The sequence below is a fragment of the Peromyscus maniculatus genome, chromosome 1 (assembly GCF_049852395.1).
Source record: "Peromyscus maniculatus bairdii isolate BWxNUB_F1_BW_parent chromosome 1, HU_Pman_BW_mat_3.1, whole genome shotgun sequence".
Lineage (NCBI taxonomy): Eukaryota > Metazoa > Chordata > Mammalia > Rodentia > Cricetidae > Peromyscus > Peromyscus maniculatus.
Window position 1 is genome coordinate 150,111,380 of NC_134852.1, and position 22,208 is coordinate 150,133,587.

Consider the following 22,208-nt stretch of genomic DNA (forward strand, 5'->3'; position numbering starts at 1 on the left):
ACCTGTGGGACACAGAACTCTTCTCAGCAAGAAGGCCATTGCTCGATACAGTCCCCTGGGCTACCGGAACCAGGAGGCGAAATGACCCTCTGCTCTTTCTGTAGCATTGCATCATTAGCAGAGAAAATGGGAAACAGCCCCATCCTGATCCCTTAGCAGAGGTGGCAGTCAGGGAAGCTAATGGACCACACTGGGACTTCAAGCTCCTGCCCTGTGGACTGCTCTTTGCTTCCCTCCTTTCCTAGCCAGAGAGCCAGAATGGGCAAAGAAGATCCACAGCTGGGCTTTGCAGTCCATGGTTAAAAGGGCTCTCCATGGACCACCCTTGAGTGCCATGTCAGGAAAAGCCTGTTTGGAACTGCAGAAGGATCATATATAAAGATGGGTATTTTCCCAAGAGCCCTGCCACAGCAGCCAGGAGAGTAGGGGGCAGAGGACCACACACATCTCCAGAGCTGTGGGGTGGGTATGGTGGGTCTCAGTTCACACAAGGATACCGTCTCCTGTAAGCCTTGATGGTGCCGGAATGTGCTGATGATCATAGCCAGATGCCCCAGCTCCTGTCCTGGACTTCCAGAAACACGCCACACACTTATTTGTTTGCAAACTTTAGTTGTTTACTAAAACACTGAAACCGAGAACAAACCTGGGGGCTAACAGACAAGAGCTTAGGTGGTATACCCAGCAACAGCCGTCTTCTCAGGACTGTATATGGGGGACAGAAGGACAGACACCAGGCTGTGTCAAGGCTGGGGCGAGCTCCAGAAAGTGGGGAAAAAAGCCCTGAGCGGAGAGGAGCCTCAGAGGGGTAGAGCTCGGGGTAGTGGCTCCAGACTCCAGGGGTTAGCTCACACGATGGCTTGGTGAGGCAGTCCGTACAGAACCAAGCCCAGAGCAGTGGGGTGCGACTCCAGGTGCTGAGGCTGCAGCTCAGAGAATATCTCTTCCTTGGAGGTATGGGGAGGCTCATCTGTGGAGCATAAGACATAAGCTGCCCCAGAGCTCTCTGGCAGCAGCCTGAGTCCTGCCAGGATACCCAACCTCTCACCAAGGGCATGGTACCATGGAGAGGGGAGCATCAGGGAGCAGGTTGGTGCTTCTGGCTGCAGGGGGCCATGAGTTCTCCCTGCAGCCTGACCACAGAAGCCCGGCCACCTCCTGCTCCTCAATGCTGCCGAGTTTTTAAGCTATGGCGGTCTGGCTATGGGTTGTTAATGACAGCACCAGAATGTGATCGGGCCTGACCCCAAACTTCCTGTCCATCTCCCCTGGAACACCTTAAACCTGGAGACTGGCCTCATAACTTCCTCCGTGATGCCCGAGGCACCCCTACCCTAGACAGGACGACTCACAGGTATAAGCATCAGTTGGTCCCTTCCTTCCAAACACATGCTACCTGCTTCAGGTTGGGCCCTCTGTGATGACAGGAAGGAGGGGACCAACGCTGACAGCGGTGGTCATGAGGCCTGCACAGTCTGCCCTTTCCCCATTTACGGCAAAGCGACATGCTGGCCACTCTGTAGCGCAGACGGAGTGGGCAGAGTCATGCCCAGTCCTGTTTCTGGTTTGTTAGGAAGAAGTGGCAGATTTCACCACCCTTGCCCGCCTCTCTGCTCTCTCTAACTTTACTTGACTGCTCAGGATTTACTTGTTCTCACTTATTCTCACAAATTCATTCTTTCAATCACTAACTGACAACTTCATTCATTCATTCCTCACTCACTCATTTACTCGCTCACTTATTCACCCACTTAATTCACCCCTCAACTTACTAGTGTACTCACTAATACACGCCCAAGTTCACACATTCACTCCTCATTCATTTGTTCATTTGCTCGCCCACTTATTCACTCCTCATTCATTCACCCACTCAAATACATTTACACATCCATCTCCCCTCTTTTCCCTGGCAACTACATCCCAGGCACTGGGGAGTGCAAGATTTTTCAAAAGTTAATCTCCTGCTGAGTTGTATTGAATGTATTTCAGATTTCTCAATTTTACACTCTCCCGGGATAAATCTTCGTGAGTTATGGTACATTTTCACTTTAGTGTATTGCTAAATGCAATTAGCTAGAGTTTTATCTGTTCTTTTTTTTTTTACTCTAGTATCCACATGTGAAATTTATCTGCAGATTCTTTCACTGCAGCTGGCACATCTTGGCACGAGGTTTGTTTGAAGGATGGGTGGGTGGAGTTTGTCTCATCTAAAACAGCAACATCTTGCAGCCCTCCCTGAAGCTTTACTCCCTAGGTTAGAGGCTGTTGGAGGTTTTCCTGGGTCAGGAGATGCCAGTAGGGTGATCCTCCTGGCTCTAGCAAGCCACGCCCCTAATCCGGGCCACACCCCCAGTCCGGGCCACACCCCCAGTCCGGGCCACACCCCTAGTCCGGGAGTTCCTCTTCCTGGGTATTTCCTTGGCTTGGCTTAGGAAGACCAGGTGGTTGCTTGGGGCCCACGGACAGGATAGTCTAGGTGGTCGAATCCCCAAAGTCCTCTCTCTGGGCAGAGGGAAAGTGCAGGGACCACCCAGATCTCCCCATCTTTTCATAGAGAGTACAGCTGAGCTCTTTTGCTTACTCTCCCATCCGCCCCCTCCCCCGCCCTCTCTTTCTCTATATGGTGGGCTAGAGGCTGGGCTCCTCCATGCCCCTGTTCAGCTCCAGCTCACCCGGAGGCCGAGCAGACTAGGTTGGCTTCTCCACAAGGGCAATGTGTATTGACTCAGGCACTCCCCCTCCCCCTTCTTCCCTCTCCCTTTTCTTTTCTCTCTTGAAGTGGGGAACATCTTGTCCCTGAGGGCAACGGGGTGCAATGTAACCTAGGGCGACTTACACAGACAAGCAAATGGTTGGGCAATCTCTACCTTACCTGGATTAACTGTTTCGTTGCCTATCCTCTGAATCAGACGAACAGTTTTCCCAAGTGGCTTGCCAAATGCTAACAGGTCTAAGGGGGGGAAAAAGTCCCTTCAGGTGAGCTGTGGACATCCTTGGCAGGCTTCTTGCAAAAGCCCAAGGAGACTTTGGGATAGCCAGTGTGCCCACTCACTCTCCCACAGGATGGTGGCCCTCAGCGCGTTGTCCTGCAGCAGCGTGGGCCACTGGTTAGCCACGATGCTCTCAACCCCCACCAGGCTGAGAAGGATGGCAGTCTTGATGGGCTTCTCCAAGGACCGCTGTGATGCACTGTGGGGACACATGGACTGGCACCAAGGGGCTGGTGGCCCTCCCTCTGTCCTTCCCTACACCAGCTGTCAGAACACATGTGTGGACCAGGGCTTTTATAGTTCTGAATCTTACCCACAAGAGTTACATGTCATTGAACAGAAAATAGCATTTCTGAGTATTGTCAAATCCATCTGGTGGCAGCTCCCAGCCCTAGCAAGGAGCCTGCCAGTAGAGGGAGTTGGTACCACGAGGTGGAAGGTGCTGGCCAGCCAGCTCTGGTAGCCCATCCAGGGTGAGCCATACCAACACTTCCTCATTACACCCCCTTCCCCACCCCCCATTGATGACACAAGGACACTAGGTACCTCTTGTTCTCTGTGGACTCTACCTTCCGCTTCCTGCTCTCAGGGGATCTTGTCAAGTCCAGCAGGACCATCATCTGGCATTCTGCAGGACACAGTGAGGCTCCTCAGTGGTCATCCACACCATTACCAGATCCCCATGGGAGCTGCGCTCTGACTAATCAGCCTGAGGTTTGGACTTTCAACAGGTTCTTTTCAGGTACCCAGTGTATACACTGGAAATGGGGAATAAGCCTACTCAGGGCCACCTCTAATTCTTCCTAGCATGGGTGGCTCTGCTCCCTCATCACTTATGGAAGCTTCTGACATTCCATACTGGTGCTGGAAGAGAGAGAGAGAGACAGAGACAGAGACAGAGACACAGAGAACTTTGGTGCTAACCTGGGGTGTGGTGTGGTATGAGAAGCTGGCCCCAAAGAGGGGCTGGCAAAGGTACCATGTGCACTATTAGAGGGCTCTGGGTGCTGACCAAGCTTACTACCCCTCAGTTTGTGAGGATTTCTGGGATGTGAGATGGTCATGAGTACTTGGGTGTGAGTGGGCCACCCTAGACAGGCATGCTCATTGCAACAGATGGCAGAGTGTGGCCTTGGTATGACTATCTACAGGACCAACATGGACCAGAGGTGAAGGTTGTTCTTGTCCCTGAGACCTGAGATGGGCTTTGGCAACTGCTCTCACAGGGAAAATGTCCATCTGTGAGGGGACATGGCCTCCTGGGGACAGTGGACACCAGGAAGGATGGCCACTTTTGCACATGACTCATGTGTCTCCTACTTTATGTGACATGTCACTGAGAATTAGTTCTTCTAAGAGGGCATTTTCCATCACTGGGACAAGGAACGTTCTCTGGGTGTTTCTGATGATGCAAGTTCTGCTCACTCCACTCATGTAAGACTAGTGCATGCCCAAGGCTACCAAGAGTTGGAAGTAGACCTGGTCTGCATGTGGCCATGGTGGACACGGGTGCCCTGGTGTGGAAGGAGCATCCAGGCAGTTGCTATATAACCCTGGAAGGGGCCATATGCCTCACGAGGGAGGTAGGGCCATCTCTGAGGTCCTGAAAAGGCTTACCCATTGGCTGTTCATGATGGCTGGCCCTGAGCAGCCCAACAAAAGCAGCCTCCTATGAGTGGGAAAAAGACCCTGGAGCATCTGGAAGGAATGCGGATGCACCAGAAGGGTCTATGGACATGTTGCTGAGATGGCTGTGGACCACAAAGACCGGCTCATTGCCACACATCCTCCCTATCTATGTCTGAGCATCGAGCTGCAGTCCGGCAGTGCTGTGTGTTGTCAGGGCCATGTTAGCACGAACCTCCCGGCAAGGAGCCTGTAAGCACGCTGTACTCGGCACAGTCCTGGTACTGCGTCCTCTACCTGGCCTCTGGACCCCTGCAGTTCCTGGATGTCTGGGTACAGCACTTCCCAGACTCACTGGCCTCCTGGGCCTGTTGTTAACAGACACACAGAGAGAACAAGGCCCCCAAAACACCCATGTTCAGACTGGAAGGGTTCTGGGATCTCTCAGCCCGGCCATAGGAGGTGACACTGGACAGCTGCCTCTCGTTTGTGGGGATCTGGAGATCTGGACAGGGGCCCTCTGCATGTAAGGAGGTGCTGAGGGCAAGCAAGAGGGTTAGTGGCCCTGTGGCTGCCAGACCATTGTTGTTAAGAGACAGTTTTCAGGTAGGTAGAGGACAGACTAGGGCAGGGTTCTATGCCTTCCTGAAGCATCACAAGCCTCGGACTCTGGATCAAGCAACAGCAGCCAAGCTCCTCTCCCTGTGGCTTCACCTGTGTCTACAGGCCCTGGCTGAGGCTGTTGACAGGGGAGGGGCCTTACCTTGTAGATCCATGGCTACCAGTCTTTCCACTACCAGGTGGGACAGGAAGCCCTCCATCCCGTAGAAGAAAAAGCCTCTGCAGCTGTCCAGTATCTGCTCCCAGTCAGTCTGGCTGCACGGGGTGAAAACCTCGGTGGGTGGGCTCACACACCCGGGCTAGGCACGTGCATCTGCGACCCCCTCCTCCAGATCTGTTTGTCCAGTCGGGAATGCCCTCCGCCACCCACACAAGACCCTTTATAATGCCGTGGGTCCCAAATTATTTTTGTTTTTCTAGTGTATAGCTGGCCTCAGATGGACTTCTCCACACAGAGTGGTATTCTAGGGACAAGCACACATCTCAAGCCAGTAGGGCTGGCCCTGGGAAGCATATAGTACCTCTAATATGGGAGAACGGAACTAGGTAGGGCGTTCGTCACCCTCCATGTCCTACCTCCACCAGCTCTGCTGTCTGTGCTCCACCCTAGCCCTGCACAGGCTTTCTCCTGTACCCCTATGCCAACTAGCCTGGCTCCCGCTGCCCCACTGGTATACACATTCAGGGACAGGCATGACAGAATGCCTGCCCGCCGGGGGCCAGTGACATGGAACTATGCTAGTAGCATACCTTCTTTGGGTGGTCTGGCCTGAAGGGTACCTGAGGTCACCTGGGGTAGATCATGTGTGGGCGAGTGACCCTGGGGTTATAACAGCTTCCCTTGCCTAGTGCTGTGCCTGGAGGCTCTACAGGACATACAGATCCACCCAGCAGGGGAGGTGCCACACGAGGGCACCAGCCTCTTTAGCCAGCATTTGGAGACCCAGGTCCCAACCTTGGAAAGTGGTAGCTTCCCAGATGCCCCATCCAACGCGCAGTGTATGAGTCTCGGAACTTATCCAAGATCTCCTGGGTTATGGAGACAGGAGTCAACATCTCTGCAGGAAGAATAGAGAAGGGACGGGCTGCGGCTTCCTTGTGGGAGCGTGAGGGGTGGGGCCCTGTGACACTGGGATGGGACAGAGGCTGGGGAGGAGTGAGGTTTAAGCACAGGTGGGAATTCTAGTGTCTTTCCTTTCCTCTTTAGGTGGAGGAATTGGCCGAGGAGGATAAGCATTAGGAAGAGAATGCAGGGGGAGGGAAGAGGAGGAGGAGGAGGAAGAGGAGGAGGAGGAGGAAGAGGAGGAGGAGGAGGAGGAGGAGGGAGGCAGCCCCAAAGTATTGAGAATGGCAAGGTGGTCAGCTTGTGTTCAGACCCAAGACTCCAAGGCTACTTGAGGCAATTTCCACATACCCATGAGAGCAGCTGGCACAAGGTCTGGGTGGCCTTGGCCTCTCTGCCAAGAGCCCATGTGATGTTCTCACCTTTGCTCTCGGCCTCCTCGTAAGGGTCCACGACAACTGGGTCTGAGTCAAGGGCAAACAAGAACCAAAGCAGAGTCCTGGGGGCCGTGAGCACCCACCCCTCAAAGGATACACTTGATAGTGTCCGAGTCGATGAGGATGCATTCGGGTGGGACGACCCTGATCACGGTGCTCTGCAACACAGACAGAGGTGTCAACACCTGGGGCCACCAGCTGGGCCTCGGCAGACCTGGTGAGCCTTCCCGAGCTCAAGCCGAGGGAGCAAGGGGCCCCTGGGCTCCACCCACCTACCTTCGGGCCTTTCTTTCCTGGGCCTTTCTTCTTGATATCCTTGCTTTTGACCTCTTTCTTCATACTGCCTTCTGTGGGGGACAATGACAGGTGTGACAAGTGTGACAGGTGTGACGCATCGGCGGGCACACAGCACCGTGAAGGTGCTGGGTGCTACTCCGGTCAATTTTGAGTTTTGTGAATCTGCTAGTGGTGAGAACAATGGGATTTTAAATTTTTGCCATGTCGAAACACAAAGCTTCATAGGCCCAAGAAAATCTCCAGGAATGACCAGTGCCCCAGGCTTCGAGGCACCCAGCAGAATGCCTGTAGTGTTTGGGCCCCTGATGGTCCCAGGGTCTCTGCATATAGACTTATAGCCTGTGTCTTTTCTGTGTTAGCTCTCCCCAGTGAGCAGGTCTTTTCTGGAGGGTTCGTGTGGCTGGCTCCGTACCCCACGGTGACCATCTTCTCCCTCTGCCACCCTGTTCCTGACACTCTTTTCTCTGCCTTCCAGGGTGGGACTTCCATAGGGAGTGGGGTTGAGGCATAGACATGGCTCTCTGCCACCCTCATTTTGCCAAGGATGCTTCTCAGGGACATACTAAGAGGGTACTTGGAGCTGATGGATCTTCTATCAGAGTCAGACCTGGCCTTCGCACAGGCCCTCAGATACATCTCAGTCTTGTATTTCCTGGGGCCTTTATTCTTACCAAGTAGCTACTTATTTGCTTTCTGAGTGGAAACGAATTGGCACTTTCCAGAATTTTCCAGAAATGAAGGTATCTGCTGTGTGCCCTCTTTTGAATCTTTCCCTGGGCACAATCTCCTCACTGATATGTTCCCACGTGCCATCCATCCAAGTGGGTGTTCAAATGACCGTCAAGTGGCTGCTCAGTTGTGGGGAGCAGAGGAAGACCTTAACGAATGTGTGCTGTTGACATGGGCATGGCCATGGGAAAATGGCAAATGCCCCATAACCCAAGGTAAGGCTCAGAAGGAAATGACTAATCCTTCCTCTGGTCCCATTGTGGATGTTGGTAGTGTGTTAAGAAAATGTCCACCATGGCTTTCTCCCCTCCAGGAATTCACAGTCTGAGGACTGCTCCCCTCCTCCTCCTCCTCCCGAGATTAGCTAATTTGTTTAACTCTATATAATAATTTTGCCTCCTTGTTTATCTGTAATAACCACACCTCCTCGTCCAGCTGTATGCAATTCCCCTGCTGAGCTTCCGGTATGCTCCTGTGGCTTCTCCATCAGGGAGGCCAGCCCACCCAATCTCAGCTTCTCTCTCTCTCTCTCTCTCTCTCTCTCTCTCTCTTTCTCTGCCCTCCCCCTGTGTGTGTGTGTGTGTGTGTGTGTGTGTGTGTGTGTGTGTGTGTGTGTGTGTGTGTGTGTGGTCATATCATCATTCCCTCACCGGTCCCAGCCAAATGAAATCCTTAAAACTGCAAGGACACAACACTGAGTGTTTTAGTTCAGGGGCTTCCAGGTTTGGGCTGTCACAGGGAGTTGTACAACCTAAATGTTTTTATGTCTAAGCATGCCTTCTCATCTCTTGTATAAAGACCTAGGAGAGGGTGCATGGGTCACCTGTGGGCCAGTGTGTAACCTTTTATGACCCCCGCCCTTGACCCTTTCCCAGGGTGGTTCTCCTGTGTGCCATCCCCACCAACAGCAGCATTCCCATCAATGGTGGGCAAGCATGCTCCTCTACATCTTCCCTACTATTTGGAATGGTGGATCTTTTAATTTAATTACTTATTTAAAACATTTAATTGAACCGTTCATCTTTTACTTGAATTCGCAAACACACTTGGCACTTGGCAGGCTACTCTGAAGCATGCACACGCTGTGGACCTAGCGGAGCCGCACCTGCCAAACAGTCACCACACGCTCCCATTGCTGCTGCTTGGCAAAACCACCTAAACTTCGCCACTTTCAAAAAGAAAAAAGAAAAACAAGGCCTTGCGCTGGCCACCGTCACCACGTCACTCAACCGAGCTCTCAAGCTTTTTCCTCCCACTGGGGTTCTGTGCCCTTGGCCAGCAGCAGCCCCCTGCTGCCAGCCCCTGCCTACCCTTTTCTCTCTGCTTTGGAGTTGAACCTTATAAGCTCCCGGGTGTGAGTGACACAGTGTTCAGCTTGTTGCCTGTGCCTGGCACAATGTCCTCCAGGCTTCTTCATGTTGGCTTAAAGCAAGATCTCCTTCTTTTCCGTGGCTGAATAGTGCTCTCTTGTGTAGATATGGTCCATCCTCTGTAACCATCCACCCAGTGATGGGCACTTGGGCTGCTGTGAATGGGGCTGCCACAAACATGGGAGAACAGGTGTTCCTTCACCCGGCTGATTCCATTTCCTCTGAGGGACACCCACTGCGTATAGCCATCAGCCCAAAATTGCTCATCCGTTGATCCGTGGAGGCCTCTAGTCCTCACCCATCCACACCAACCTGTTCAACGGCAGCCATGCTCCTAGCCGTAGATGGGTGTGGAGTTTCGGTGTATGCCTCCCCCAGTCAGCTTCATCTCCCCACCCTCCACCAACGCCCATCTAGAGTAAACTCTGGGGTTTGGGTTGTTCTTAGTGCTTGCTTGAGGGCTTACTTCGCATTTTATCACAGTCTCCCTCTAAGCAACACTACCCTGCATCAGCTATGGCACAGGGCCCTTGCACAGCCCGCATCATCCCCGCCCCCCCAACTCTTGCTCTGGTCTTTGTCATACATGTTACAAAATCCCACATGTATTGCTATTTTTTTTCACTTATGTGTTTGCTAAAAAATATTTTAAATAGATTTTTTGAATTAAAAAAAAGTTATCACCCCCTTGCTCCACGGCTGCTTGTTTCTTTCCCTGATCGCTGGGTTCACCATTGCTGGCCTCGCTTCTGCTGGCCTCCATGGGGTCCTCTGTAGGCCTTTTTAAGCAGTTGTTACTTCTTGCTATGTTGTCTCCAAGTTTCTCAGCTTTCCCTCCAGGCTCTAAGCTCCATGTCTTGAGTCCAGGAGCCTCCTGGGCTGTTCTTGACCGTGTTTGAGCCACAAGACTCTAAGAAGCGCCTGGGTCATGTGTAGTGGTTTGGAAGAAAATAGCCCCCAAAGGGAGTGGCACTATTAGGAGGTGTGGCCTTGTTGGAATAGGTGTGGTCTTGTTGGAGGAAGTGTGTCACTGTGGAGGGGGGCTTTGAGGTCTTATACATGCTCAAGATACCACCCAATGTCTCAGACCACTTCCTGTTGCCTACTGGTTAAGATGTAGGAATCTAAGCTTCTTCTCTAGCACCATGTCTGCCTGCACATTACCATTTTGTACCATAATAATAATGGATTAAACCTCTGGAAATGTAAGTCACCCCCATTAAATTTTTTTTCCTTTATAAGAGTTGCCATGGTCATGGTGTCTCTTCACAGCAATAGAAACCTTAACTAAGACACCATGTATCTCCCCTCTCTTGGGGGGGGGGCGTGTCCTGGGTTGACTGGTACCTTGCTTCCTCTTTTCCGGTTTCTTGTCATCTTGAATGGAAGAATATGGCTCATATTATTTTATCTGGAGTAGCAGCAGAAGTCTAATTGATTTTTAACTTAATTTGGTGTTTATCGATCACTGAATGCTTTTCTCTTTTTGCAGTCCTGGGTTTATAACCAAGGGCCTTGTTCAGGCTGGGTGAACGCTCTGTCATTGAGCTGTATTTTCAACTTCACATGGTGTGTGGATGCCCAACATGTACTACAAAGTGGCAGTGTGCCCTAAGAACAGTTTGGAGGACTTTCACAGACTAGAGTATCTTGCAATGTCACAGGCGATGGTCCCCAAATCCTTGTTTTCTGTCTTGCCCAGGCCTGACTGAGGGTCTGCCTTCCCTCCCTGCCCCTCAACATCTAGCCAAATGATTCTGGCTACCAGGTTTTTCAATCAGCAGGGTTCTTCTTTGCTGTGGTGTCAACACTCATGAAACACAGATTCAAGTATCTATTCTGGAAATGGTTTTGAATGAATAAGGGCCAAGGAAAATGTTAAAACAGTTGGTAGTTGTTTTCAGTGCTGGTTATGGAACTCAGGGCCATGGAACAAGGGTACATGCTAGCCAAGCACTGCACACTGGGCCGCATCCCTAGTGCCTTGCTCCTCACCCTTTGACAGGAGTTAACAATGTTTTCTCTGAAACATAATTTTAAAATTACCATTTTATTTATTTATTTAATTATTTATTTATTTTGGTTTTTCAAGACAGGGTTTCTCTGTGTCATTTTAGTGCCTGTCCTGGATCTCGCTCTGTAGACCAGGCTGGCCTCGAACTCACACACAGAGATCCTTCTGGCTCTGCCTCCCGAGTGCTGGGATTAAAGGCATGTGCCACAGTTGCTCGGCCTAAAAATTCCTATTTTAAAATTGAGCATTACTGTGGCTAAGGTACTACTCACCTAGCTCCTCCTTATGGAGACGATTCCACAGCATCTGGAGGGAAAACTCTCTTGACAGGGAGGTGACCTGGTCGAATGCGGAGAGCCCCTCCAGGGGCAGCTCTAGTAGCAGCCTGTCTGCGATCAGGATCATGTACTCAGGGTCAGGCTGCGCTGTGGAATGGGAATGGCAGCGGCTCAGACACAAGGAGAGACCAGCTCTGGGGACAGGACAAACCCTGGAGCCTGGGCTTTATCACTCCAAGCCCTGAGTCTGTGGCTAGGTGACTGGCCTGGGGGCAGCTGTCCCTGGCATGGAGGTAGAAGGGGAAAGTGAGGCCCCCCGCTCAGCTTGCAGAGACATCGCTACACTAATGACGTGGTAGAGTCCCCGAGGAAGATACTGGTTTTGATGGTGAGATCACACTCATGACGTGGACCTGGACAGAGACCTGGACCAATACTTACTGGTACACCTTACAGGATGCTACATCTCAAGACACCTGGCTCCCAAGGCAGGCTGTGTACTATCCAGGCTGATGAAAATGAAAACTCCCCCCCCCCAAACCAGTGGGTCCTTCAGAGAGCCCTGGGAGGAAGGCTCGCTCTCACGCCCCGACTGGTAGCCTCTCTCTGTCCATAGATGTTGGCCACTGACTGATGAGGTACTGCCATTCTGCCTGCCTGTACTGCCTGGTTGGTACCCAGAGACGAGGCTGCAGACACTGCGACTGTGTTTTCTTAATTTTCAAAACCGGAACAGGCCTGCCTGAAACCCAGCAGTGACTCTTCTTTTCTATTTTTAATCCTGAGAGTTTAACGCAGGGCGGGGACTCAGCTCAGGAGAGAGGTCTCTCTCGGGGGGGGGGGGGGGGCAGGGGGCGGGGGAGTTGGTGAGCAGCCTGACCACAGAGTGTCAGACCTGCACTCACTTCCCTAGTCTCTGCAGTAATTCTGAACAGCCTCCTCTCCCCCCAGTTTAGGCTTGACCTATCTGCAATTTGCAAGTCTTATGGTGCTGGTTATGTCTGGGTCATGGCAATATGGCCAGCTTGACTTGGGAGAAGGTTTGTGGGGTTTCGGAGGGGGGGGGGCACACAGGAAGCAGCGATCCCCTTGGCCATCTGTCAATAATTCCGTATGGGGACAGAAAAGCGGACAACACTTAAGACAAGAAATTGCATTTTAAAGGAGAGGTTAGCAAAATCAAAGAAGCAGCCAAGAGGGCACCCACCTGACCTCCCTGCCAGGAGTCATGCATCAAGAGCATCCTCCCATCCATGCCAATGGGAATAAAAGCTGCAGGCTGGTGCTAAAAGTACCCATGTACAATGCCACTAGCAGAGACCACACACGGGTACCACGTGGATGCAACGGAGTCCCTTCCTGTGGCTCCCTCTGGTGAGCTCCCTAAGGCAGGGCGACAATTGCCCATCTTGCCTAGAAACATCAGCAGACTGTCACCAGGGCCGCCTCCTCCCACCTGGCCAGGACAGTGAGAGCTGAGTACAGCACCACTGCTCTTGCTTATGGGCACTGTGTGTGTCAAGAATTGACACTTTGCCCAGAAAGGGCAGGATGGCTCTGCTGTTTGATCACGCCTTTCAGTGAGCTGTCAGTCAGTGCCCAGAACCTTCTAGGCAGGTGGTCTCAACCTGTGACTCGAAAGCCCTTTGGGCACCAAAGGATTCTTTCACAGGGGTCGCTTAAGACCACCGGAAAACACAGATATTTACATCATAATTCGTAACAGTAGCAAAATTATAGTTATGAAGTAGCAATGAAAGCAATTTTATGGTTGGGGGTCACCACAACATGAGGTCACAGCGCCAGGAAAGTTGAGATCTAGGGCCTTTCATCTAGCCTGGCGTGATTGTGTCCTGGGGACCTCAAGGGATCCTGTGCAGCACTCAGGTGTGGGACTTGTTTGGAGATGGAACCCACGAGTCCTGACCCAGGTTTTTCCCGGTGGGAGGGTGAGTCCTCGCGCAAGCTCCGGAGGTACCAGCAGTGCCCTGCGGGTCCCTTCCTGCCACTCACCTAGAGGCAGAGATGGCTTCCTTTCCTTCTCTTTGCCTTTGTGTTTCCCGGGATCAGCCACAGCCACCGGCATCTGTGTTCTGAAATCCAGAGTGAATGGTTTCAGACTGGAGGAAGCATAGGAAGACACTCGAAGACGACGAGAAGCACCACTCAGCCTGTCCCTCGGCCAATGATCGCTGCTTGGTTTTGTTTTTTAAAGACATAGTCTCATGATGTAGCTCTCGCTGGCCCACAACTCTCTATGTAAATCAGGCTGGCCTCAAACTCACAGAGATCCTCCTGCCTCTGACTCCTGAGTGCTGGGGTTAAAGACGTGTTACACCACACCCAGCAATCATTGAGGGCCATCTCTGTACCAGGGGAATTTCACAGAGTGTCAACAGATAGGGCCCTCGGGATGGCCTCATGCTGCTGGAGAAGAATGCCACCTCCACCTTCCATCTGCCCTTCTTTTCTTCCAAAACGAAAGCCAGCGGCTGAGTCCTGGGGACTTGCTAGTTCTCCCACACCACACTCAGACCGGGAGAGGGGTGTGTGTTACTGGGGCAGGGACAGCAGCAGCAGCTGCAGCAGCTGGATTCCTGACTACAAAACACACAAAATAGCCAGGCTCTTATGTTTGTCTTTAGTAGGAACAGGACACTCAGAGACCAATTTCCACGTGGAGGGAGATCAGAGAAACCAGCTCTGGCTTTCTACCCATCACAACTGGCTACCCAGCTCACATCGGTACTTATGCAGTCCAGATCTGGGCTTGGAGCTGGCCTTCAGCTACACCCAGCCGACCTTTCCTGTAGACTTCGGGAAGATTCTGGTTACTGTGGGACTTGTAGCCCATGCACAACAGTCTCTAGCTCCTTCTGCTTCAGCTAGAGACAACTGCCTGTCACCTGGCATCAGGAAGCTGGCTGCCCCTGGGGACTTTCAGAGGAAATGACCTGATGATACCTGGCTTCTGGGAAGGTGAACAGGGGGGTGATGGGCTTCATATACTCTTCCAAGTGCTCCAGGATGCTGTTGAGCCTCTGCATGCACAGGTCTCGCTCCTCATCATGCAAGGTGTCCGATTTCTGTCCCAACCCAAACCACAGCCTGTTGTCCAGGGGTGTCTAGACATGACCTCCACCCAATCAAGACTTCCCACCAAATTGAGAAGACTCCCAGGGAAAGAACTGAGTGCCAAGCCTTCCACATAGAGCATTGGCATGCTCTGGTTCTTCCCAGCACAATGTGCCCAGTGGTTTTCTGGAGGCCATTCTGACATCTCAGCCCTGTCCCTGTCCTCTGCTGACACTATGGGGTATCTTGCTGGTAGGGATAGGCCAGGACAGCTAACCCTTTGCTCTGTAGAGAAGAGGTAACCGGATACCTTTGCTGGGGCTCGACTCAACTCAAGGACTCAGGAGAGCTCCCCACCTTTCCCAGGGCTTCACCTCATCCTCTTGAGATCTGGGCCCAGAACCTGGCCCAACCCAACCTTGGAGCCCTGGCTTTCCCTGAGATAGACTGCAGTATGCAACATGGCTTGGAGCCTTAGGCCTCAAGTGCTTGGGTTCAGGGTCATATCTTGGCTGTGTACCTGGGTCTGGGTCTGCTTCCGGAACCAATGGACCCTGGTCAACAGGTCTGAGAAGGCAGTTGGACTCATAGTCACCCGCATGACCTTGCAGTGACCTGTAGAGACACACCCATGGCCTTTAGAGGGCTCAGAGCAGAGTTACTAGGAGTGTGTGACCAGGTGGTAATGTGGACATATTCATCTTTGATGTCTCAGAGGTGAGGCATGTGATGGGAAGGTCTTCACATGGAGTCCCCCATTCCTCTCTGGGCAGAACAGGGCTGGTACCCAGAAAGTTCAGGCAGAGGCAAAGCACAGCGGTGACTGACAGGGGGGCTCTTGGGAGGCATGGATCCTTTAGATCCCTTAGAAACATGGTGATAATTCTATTTTCTCTTCTAACCTGGGCTCAGCCTCCCCTCACCCTCGCATCTGGAAGTGAGAGGTCCTGCGGTATGGGTGGGATTTCTTACACCCACCGCAACCCATCTAGAGTCAATGAGAGGAACCCTGCTCATGCCCAAGCTTACCGCCCACTGGTATCATTTTCCCCTTGGGTGCGGGCATGGACTTTGGTTTCTCAAAGGCAGCGCCATACAGATAGGACCTGCAGGTAGAGTGAAGGTCACAAGCCCATTCTCAGAGGAGGTAAAACAGCAAGGCACATGGGTCTCGGGAGCCTACTGAGACTATCTGCAGCTGGCACCCAATAGGTACCTTTCCTCGTTTACTTTGCCAGGCAGAGGCCCAGGAATCAGTCTATACAACCCAAGTAAGACTTGAAATTACAAAAGACCCAGCAGTGTAGGCCTGCACAGACCTAACAGAAAGACCCTGTGTGGGTGCAGATCACAGAGTGCCTCCATCCCTATATAGTCCCCACCATCATGGAAATTCCTCCTGGCCTTTTCCAGACTTCCCACGTCTCCGGATTGAACAAGTGCCCATGCCTGTCAGTGGGCTAACTGAGTCTGTCTAGCATGCTTTCTAGATGGCCCAGTCTGCCTCAGGATAGGAGGCGAGGTGTGGTAAGCTGGCTATGCCCATGCCTTCTTGCTGGGCTTCTCCACAGGGCAGAGATTAACAAGGATGGGAGGGGGAGACCTCACCTGTCTCTCGAGTGCTGCAGAAAGAGGATCCGGAACATGGGTGGAATCTCATTCAGGAAGTTGAAATGCTGCTCTGTGACACAGAGGCTCTGCCATGCCTGTGTGTGACAGGCGGAGAAATCACTCAGGACGCAGGGCCACTGCTCTCCCTGAGGTTGTTTGGGCTGTGGGATGCATTACTACCACAAGAGGGCAGCAGAGGCACGAGACATTCACGGGCTCTTCTAAAATACCCAACTCTGCCCACTTGCTGAGACAGTTTTCAGAAACCTTAAATAGTATCTCTTCAATAAGGTCTTTACTGTAGGGTGGTACACCTTTAATCCCAGCACTGGGGATGCAGAGGCAGGGGAATCTTTGCAAGTTTGAGGCCAGCCTGGTCTACAGAGCTAGTTTCAGGACAGCCAGAGCTACACCAAGAAGCCCTGTCTCGAAAAAACGAAACAAAACAAAAATAAGGTTCTTACTGCTTCTTGCAGCCTAGCTGAGGGCTTCTGCTTAGTGCTGAGTCTTCAGGCTGCTGACCTAGGTGGGGTCTGTTTACTCCAGAACCCCAGTTCTGCCTCCTGTGAGTATTGCACACAGATAATCTGAGTAATCCTAGACACTGCACTCTTCAGGGTCTCCACTGCCCATGGCAGGCAGCCAGCATGGGCCCTGGGGAGTATCCTGGGATCTCCTGTGTGAGCTGCTAATGCTCATGGCTTCAAGATAGAACTTTGGGTTTGCAAAACTACAATCATTTCTTAGAAAACTTTTGTCAAAGATTAAGCAACAGGGAACCACGTAAACCCCACACGAGGCACCTGGGGGATTCTTCACAGCGCCTGTACCCACACAGCAGGTGAAGAGGTAGGCAGAGCTGTTACCCTGGCTTCTCCACACAGAGGCGGTGGAGAGACTTCTGTTGCTGGTGGTGTGCTTTTCTGCCTGGCTGTTGACCACCTCAGGAATGTGGGTAGCCCCATGTGGTAGCAAGCTCTCCTTGCCGCAGGGTGTTCTGCTGTGTGAGTACCCATCCACTTACAGTGCTTTGAGTAAGATTGGCCCCCACAGGCTTATGTATTTGAATGCTTGGCCCCAGTAGGTATGATTAGGAGGTGTGCCCTTGTTGGAGGAGGTCGTGTCACTGGGTGTAGGCTTTGAGGTTTCGACAGTACCCAACCTTCCCAGTGAGCTCCCAGCTACTCTTCTGTCGTATCTGCTCGCCACCACGCTCCTGCCGTGATGGTCGTGGAGTCTAACCCTCTGGAGCCGTGATCCTCAAATGCAATGCTTTCCTCTATGAGTCGCTTTGGTCATGGTGCTCTTGTCATGGCAATAGGAAAAAGTAGCTGAGACAGGCTGCTGGTGTCCGGGACCTGCTTGGCTTTCGTTACACTGACACACTTGGGCAGAACATGAAGGATGACACTCATGGAGTGGTACATCTGGATGTCAGCGGGGACGGGGCCCTCCAGGTTGTTTGTGTAGAGCTGGCTTGTATCACACTTGCTGTGTGGATGATGGAGAGAGTGCCTACCATTTCCCTTCAAGAACGATAGTTTGGCCTGCTGCCCCTTTTGTGTCTGTTGAGGGTGTGTGTGTCACTGGGCAGACAGTGACCTCTTGCTAAGCTGTCCCCTGTGCCATTATGAGGTATCCGTCCATCTCTAGTGACACCGTGTACCATGTCTGCTCATCTGACCTTTGACTTTTAACCTCTCTGTCCTCGTGTGTGAAGTGCTTCCTCTAAGTAGTTGCATCGGGAGTCTGTGGTCCTTTTTTATCTAGTCTGATTCTTAGTCTCTGGCATCGTGTCATTCAACATGCACTAACTATCATTACCAATATAGTGGATGTGTAGCTACGGCTGTACTGCTTTTTACATACAGAACCATCGGTTTTTACAGTCCACTTGCTTTCTTTTGAATTGATTTCTGCTCTTTACTGTTATGATGATACATATTGTTTTAGTGGCTCTGCTTAGGGACTATGGCAGTCACCATAGACTTGTGAATCACACCACTTCTCTGGTGGCCACAGGACCTTGGAATCTTAAATTTTCCTCCTTCCTCCTGCTCATTGCATTTCCTTTAGCACCATGATTTGACTCAAGCCAAACAGGATGGATGTAGGGTTCTGGCCTCACCTCGGCATTAGTTTTGGGTGCTATGAGATGACTTGAGATGAGACAACAAGCCATGAGTCACGGGGCAACACACAGATGAATAGAAATGGGTTAATTTAACTTATAAGAGCTAATTAGAAACAAGCCTAAGCTATCGGCCGAGCTTTCGTAATCACTAATAAGTCTCTGTGTCATTATTTGTGAGCTGGTGGTCCTGATGAAAAAAGTCTGACTACACCTTGGCTCCCCAGGGCAAGTGAGGGGAAGGAACTATAATTCTCTTAGCTTTCTTGTCTTTGTTACCTACAGCAAATGGGGCTCAGAGAGGCTGAGTGGTCTCCAGACCCACACAGCTAAAAGGGTTAAGGCATGCGTCACTTGGAAGCTGTTCTCTTAGCGGTTAATGAGTGGGCATAGAGGCCTACGGACCCCAGGAGCAGGTATGAAGGCCCCTTGGCCCATTACCCTGGAAGTGGTGGCCAGCCTCTGCTCCACACTGGCGAACAGGCTGGTGGAGGTCAAGTCCTGCTGCCTCAGTCGCTGGTGGAGCTGCAGCAGGGCTGCCAGCTGTGAGCTGCTGGTATTGGTCGTGGCGGTGAGCAAAACGTTCCGCATCATCTCTGAGGTTGAACAGCTCTGGAACAGAGCAGAGGAGGGTGGTGTGTGCAGTGTGAAAGGGCAGAGGGTGACAGAGCCTTGAGTAGGCCATCTGGGAGTCTGTGTGGGCCACCCTCTGCGGGACCTCTGTCCACCATGGAGACTTGGGGTACGGGGTGAGCACAGCATGTGTTCAGTGAGCTACAAGAACAGGTACTTGGCTGGCCTCCGTAACTTGAGGACTAGCATGACCTAAGGCTCAGAGAATGGGGGTGTGTGTGGGAGGGGAGGATCTCTTCTTTCAGCCACAGGGTCACCCTGGTCCTGTCTAATGGAGAGCAGTGTGGCCGCCTGGGACTTAGAGACAAGGTGACAGACAAGGGCCCTTTTGGAGATGGGCAGAGGAGGTCCGTACCTGCGACAGTGACAGGAACTGGCATGTGGTTGTGGGATCCAGGATGCCAATACACTCCACCATCTCCAAGCTGGCAGTGGCTGCGATGTCCAGAAGGTTGATGCTCAGGGCAGCCTGCAGACACTGCAGCAGTACCTCTGATGTCTGCGCCAGGAACCTCTGGGCCAGCACCGCCCTCTTCTGCAGACAGAGCCAAGTTCAAGCCAAGGGGGGCTCCTCAGGCAGAGGCCACCAGGAGACAGACAGGGAGTGCTGCGTACCTTCAGACCCTCTCCCTTCCGGTTTTGTTCCTTGGGGGCTTCCTTCAAGGTTGTCGAGTCCCTGGAAGAGGTCTCCACACTCTTGTCCTCTGTATCGGTCTCCAGTTCCAGCGATCTCAGGCTGCTCTGCTTAGTGCCTACCTACAGTGTACACCGTGTGGTGGGAGGGGTTTGTGGATGCCTGCTTGGTTGGCAGGGAAAACTCAGAGGCCAGGGAAGGGGAAGATGGTAGGGATCAGTAAGATGGTAGGGATCAGTAGGCCCTGGAAGTGATCAGGAGCCATGGGTTTGTGGGGTCAAAGGTGTTATCAATTTGGAGGGAAAGGGAGAGGTAATCTCTCAATGGCCCACACACAAAGTGGAAGAAGAGCCAGGCCCTGGCCCAGCTGGCGTCTGTGGGCGCCACCTCTCATACTTTACCCAAGTTGTGTCAATGCTGCCCAAATCCACCAGGCCCTGGCCACCAGCAGCCTTAACAGACCCCCAAGGACAGAGATCATCAGTGACATCAGGCTAGCAATCAGGTATAGATGCCTGTGATAGGACAGCAACCTCAAACTGAGACAAGCTACTTAGAGCCATCAAGCCGATCAAGGAAGACACCACAGTGGCATTTGGGAAACAAACTCAGAGAATGAAAGCTCTACACATCAAATTTAGGAGGAGGCTTCATGGAAACACGTTTAGAGGAAAGATCCCGCCTGGAAAACAAGAAGGAAGACTGGGAGAAGGAAGGTGGGCTTTGGTGTCAGGAAACTGGTCAGCGACAACAAGCCATACCTGAGGAGGAGGACAAGGAACAAACGCACCGAGGTGGCGCGAACTCCAGGGCCTGGGAGGAAGCAGCTGTGTTTCCCGGAGCCTTCTGAACTCCACACAGCGGCCATGGCACATTTAGAGACAGTGTTCCCCACTGTCTTACAGATGAAGACCCTGACTCAGGATAGACAGGCATGGGGCTTGGGCTTCTGCATCTCAAGGCCCTGACTTTGTGACCTGGGCAGGAGCTGTAAACACAGGCTCACCCAGCCTGGGTCTTACTGGTCTCATGCTCTCTACACCGTGAAGACTCAGGACAAGCAACCCCGGGTACTAAGTCAAGGGCTTCAGAGCTAGCTGGCTGGGAGCTTCTCTGTGTGTTGAGTCCTGGGGCACCACTTGCTACACTGGGTTGTGAGGGCTGCTACAGGAACTTGTCTGCTAAGCATTCTGTCTTGTCCATCGAGGCTGGTGCCATCTTGGGGGAGAAGTGCCTCTGTGCAGGCTCTTAGGAAGGGGACCAGGGACAGGCAGGCTTGCAAGAGCTGTTACCAGGGTTCTGAATTGGGTTCTGTCAGAGAACCTAGCCCTAAAAGAGGGTGGGCCCTGGGAGGAGCTGAGGAACAGGTGGCATCTGCCCTTCTCAGAGATTCTCAGGCTTTGTGGTATATAGAGGGTCATAGAGGCAGACCACCATCCATCCTGGTGGGTCTCAGCATGGAGGTCAACACCCAGGGCATAGGTGTACCCCAGGGAGTGCATGAACTTTCTGAAGCTCCTAGGGGCCTGTGCACAACCAGACACAAGCCACTGAGACAGAGAAATGCCAGGGCCAGACCCTTCCTAGTTGAGTTGGTGGAACACCTCTTCTACCCCAGTTCTACAGTCGATGTGAAGCCATCAGGGACTAGACTTCAGGGGGAGGAAGGGACACCTACCAAGAGGTCTTCCTCCCAGCAGAAGGAAGGGTACACAGGGTCTGTCTGCACAGACAGCAGGTGGAGGGCCTTCCCAGCCAGGACCAGAAGCTGAGCACGGATGTCCATGCAGCCCACGGACAGCGGCTGCAGACTCTCTAGCTGTGCCAGTACTGTGTGAGGCAGGGTCCGCTTCAGCATGAACCATTGCTTCAGGAAGACAAGAAGGTGCCATCACCACCAATGGCTGCTGCATTATCTCCACCTAGCCACCCAGAGAGCTCAGATAGCCGCCTTCTAGGACTGCCTAGCAGGGAACATCTGGGTACTTGATGTCTTTGCTCTGTGCAGTCCTGTGTGGTAGCATGGGGGCAGGGGAGGGGGTCTCTAGGACTTAGATATTGGAAGCACCATAAAAGACAACTATTAATATAAAGCAGAACTCATTATAGATAGAGGCTAACTGTAGGATTCATTTATGTTCACCCTAGATTAACCTGACTCATTTCATGACGTTTAAGAGAATGGGAAAGTGCTGGGGCTACAGCTGAGTTGATAGAGTGCTTGCCTAGCATGTGCAGGGTCCTGGGTTCTATTGCTAGGATGGCCTAAATAGGAAGGGAGGAAGGAAGGAATGAAAGAAGGAAGGGAGGAAGAAAGAAGGAAGGAAGGAAGGGAGGGAAGGAGGAAGGAAGGGAGGAAGGAAGGAAGGAAGGAAGGAAGGAAGGAAGGAAGGAAGGAAGGAAGGAAGGAAGGAAGGAAGAAGGAAAAGGAAGTGGAAGAAGGGTTTTCTTCCAAATTGGTATTCACTTATTCAGTGTGCTCTGTTTGCAGTGCTGGGAGGGAACGGGACAGGGTGCTAGCCCCCAGGCCTGGGAATGAAAACTGTAAGCCTACATAGGAAACCCCTTCCAATAAGCTCTTCGTTATTTGTTAAGTCCTCTTGGTGATCAGACAATGCCTTGCTGCACACCAAGGTGTGGGAGTAGTCAAGAGCCGCCATGGCAGGGGGTGGGGTGGGCAGAGCCTGGGGTCCCTTAGA

At 52.3% G+C, this 22,208-nt stretch overlaps 1 protein-coding gene across 5 annotated transcripts in view; it reads right to left on the bottom strand.

Annotated features, from left to right (window-relative positions):
- Positions 1–592: 592 nt before the first annotated feature.
- Positions 593–22,208, bottom strand: part of Cfap46 (cilia and flagella associated protein 46) — a 92,419-nt gene continuing 70,803 nt past the window's right edge. For 2 of the 5 annotated variants that reach the window (XM_076554685.1, XM_076554687.1), the window contains 19 exons: positions 21,184–21,376; positions 19,491–19,627; positions 19,231–19,410; positions 18,684–18,854; positions 16,109–16,206; positions 15,530–15,606; positions 15,021–15,115; positions 14,390–14,511; positions 13,439–13,518; positions 11,420–11,572; positions 7,014–7,084; positions 6,835–6,895; positions 6,723–6,758; positions 6,193–6,295; positions 5,380–5,492; positions 3,537–3,618; positions 3,053–3,189; positions 2,873–2,950; positions 593–970 (listed from right to left, as the gene is read on the bottom strand). In XM_076554685.1, the coding sequence (XP_076410800.1) occupies positions 849–970; positions 2,873–2,950; positions 3,053–3,189; positions 3,537–3,618; positions 5,380–5,492; positions 6,193–6,295; positions 6,723–6,758; positions 6,835–6,895; positions 7,014–7,084; positions 11,420–11,572; positions 13,439–13,518; positions 14,390–14,511; positions 15,021–15,115; positions 15,530–15,606; positions 16,109–16,206; positions 18,684–18,854; positions 19,231–19,410; positions 19,491–19,627; positions 21,184–21,376 (2,109 nt within the window). In that variant the 3' untranslated portion in view covers positions 593–848. Of the gene's footprint in view, positions 971–2,872; positions 2,951–3,052; positions 3,255–3,536; positions 3,619–5,379; positions 5,493–6,192; positions 6,296–6,722; positions 6,759–6,834; positions 6,896–7,013; positions 7,085–11,419; positions 11,573–13,438; positions 13,519–14,389; positions 14,512–15,020; positions 15,116–15,529; positions 15,607–16,108; positions 16,207–18,683; positions 18,855–19,230; positions 19,411–19,490; positions 19,628–21,183; positions 21,377–22,208 lie in introns of all 5 variants that reach the window. The other 3 variants (XR_013045885.1, XR_013045886.1, XR_013045884.1) reach the window with 3 other exon arrangements.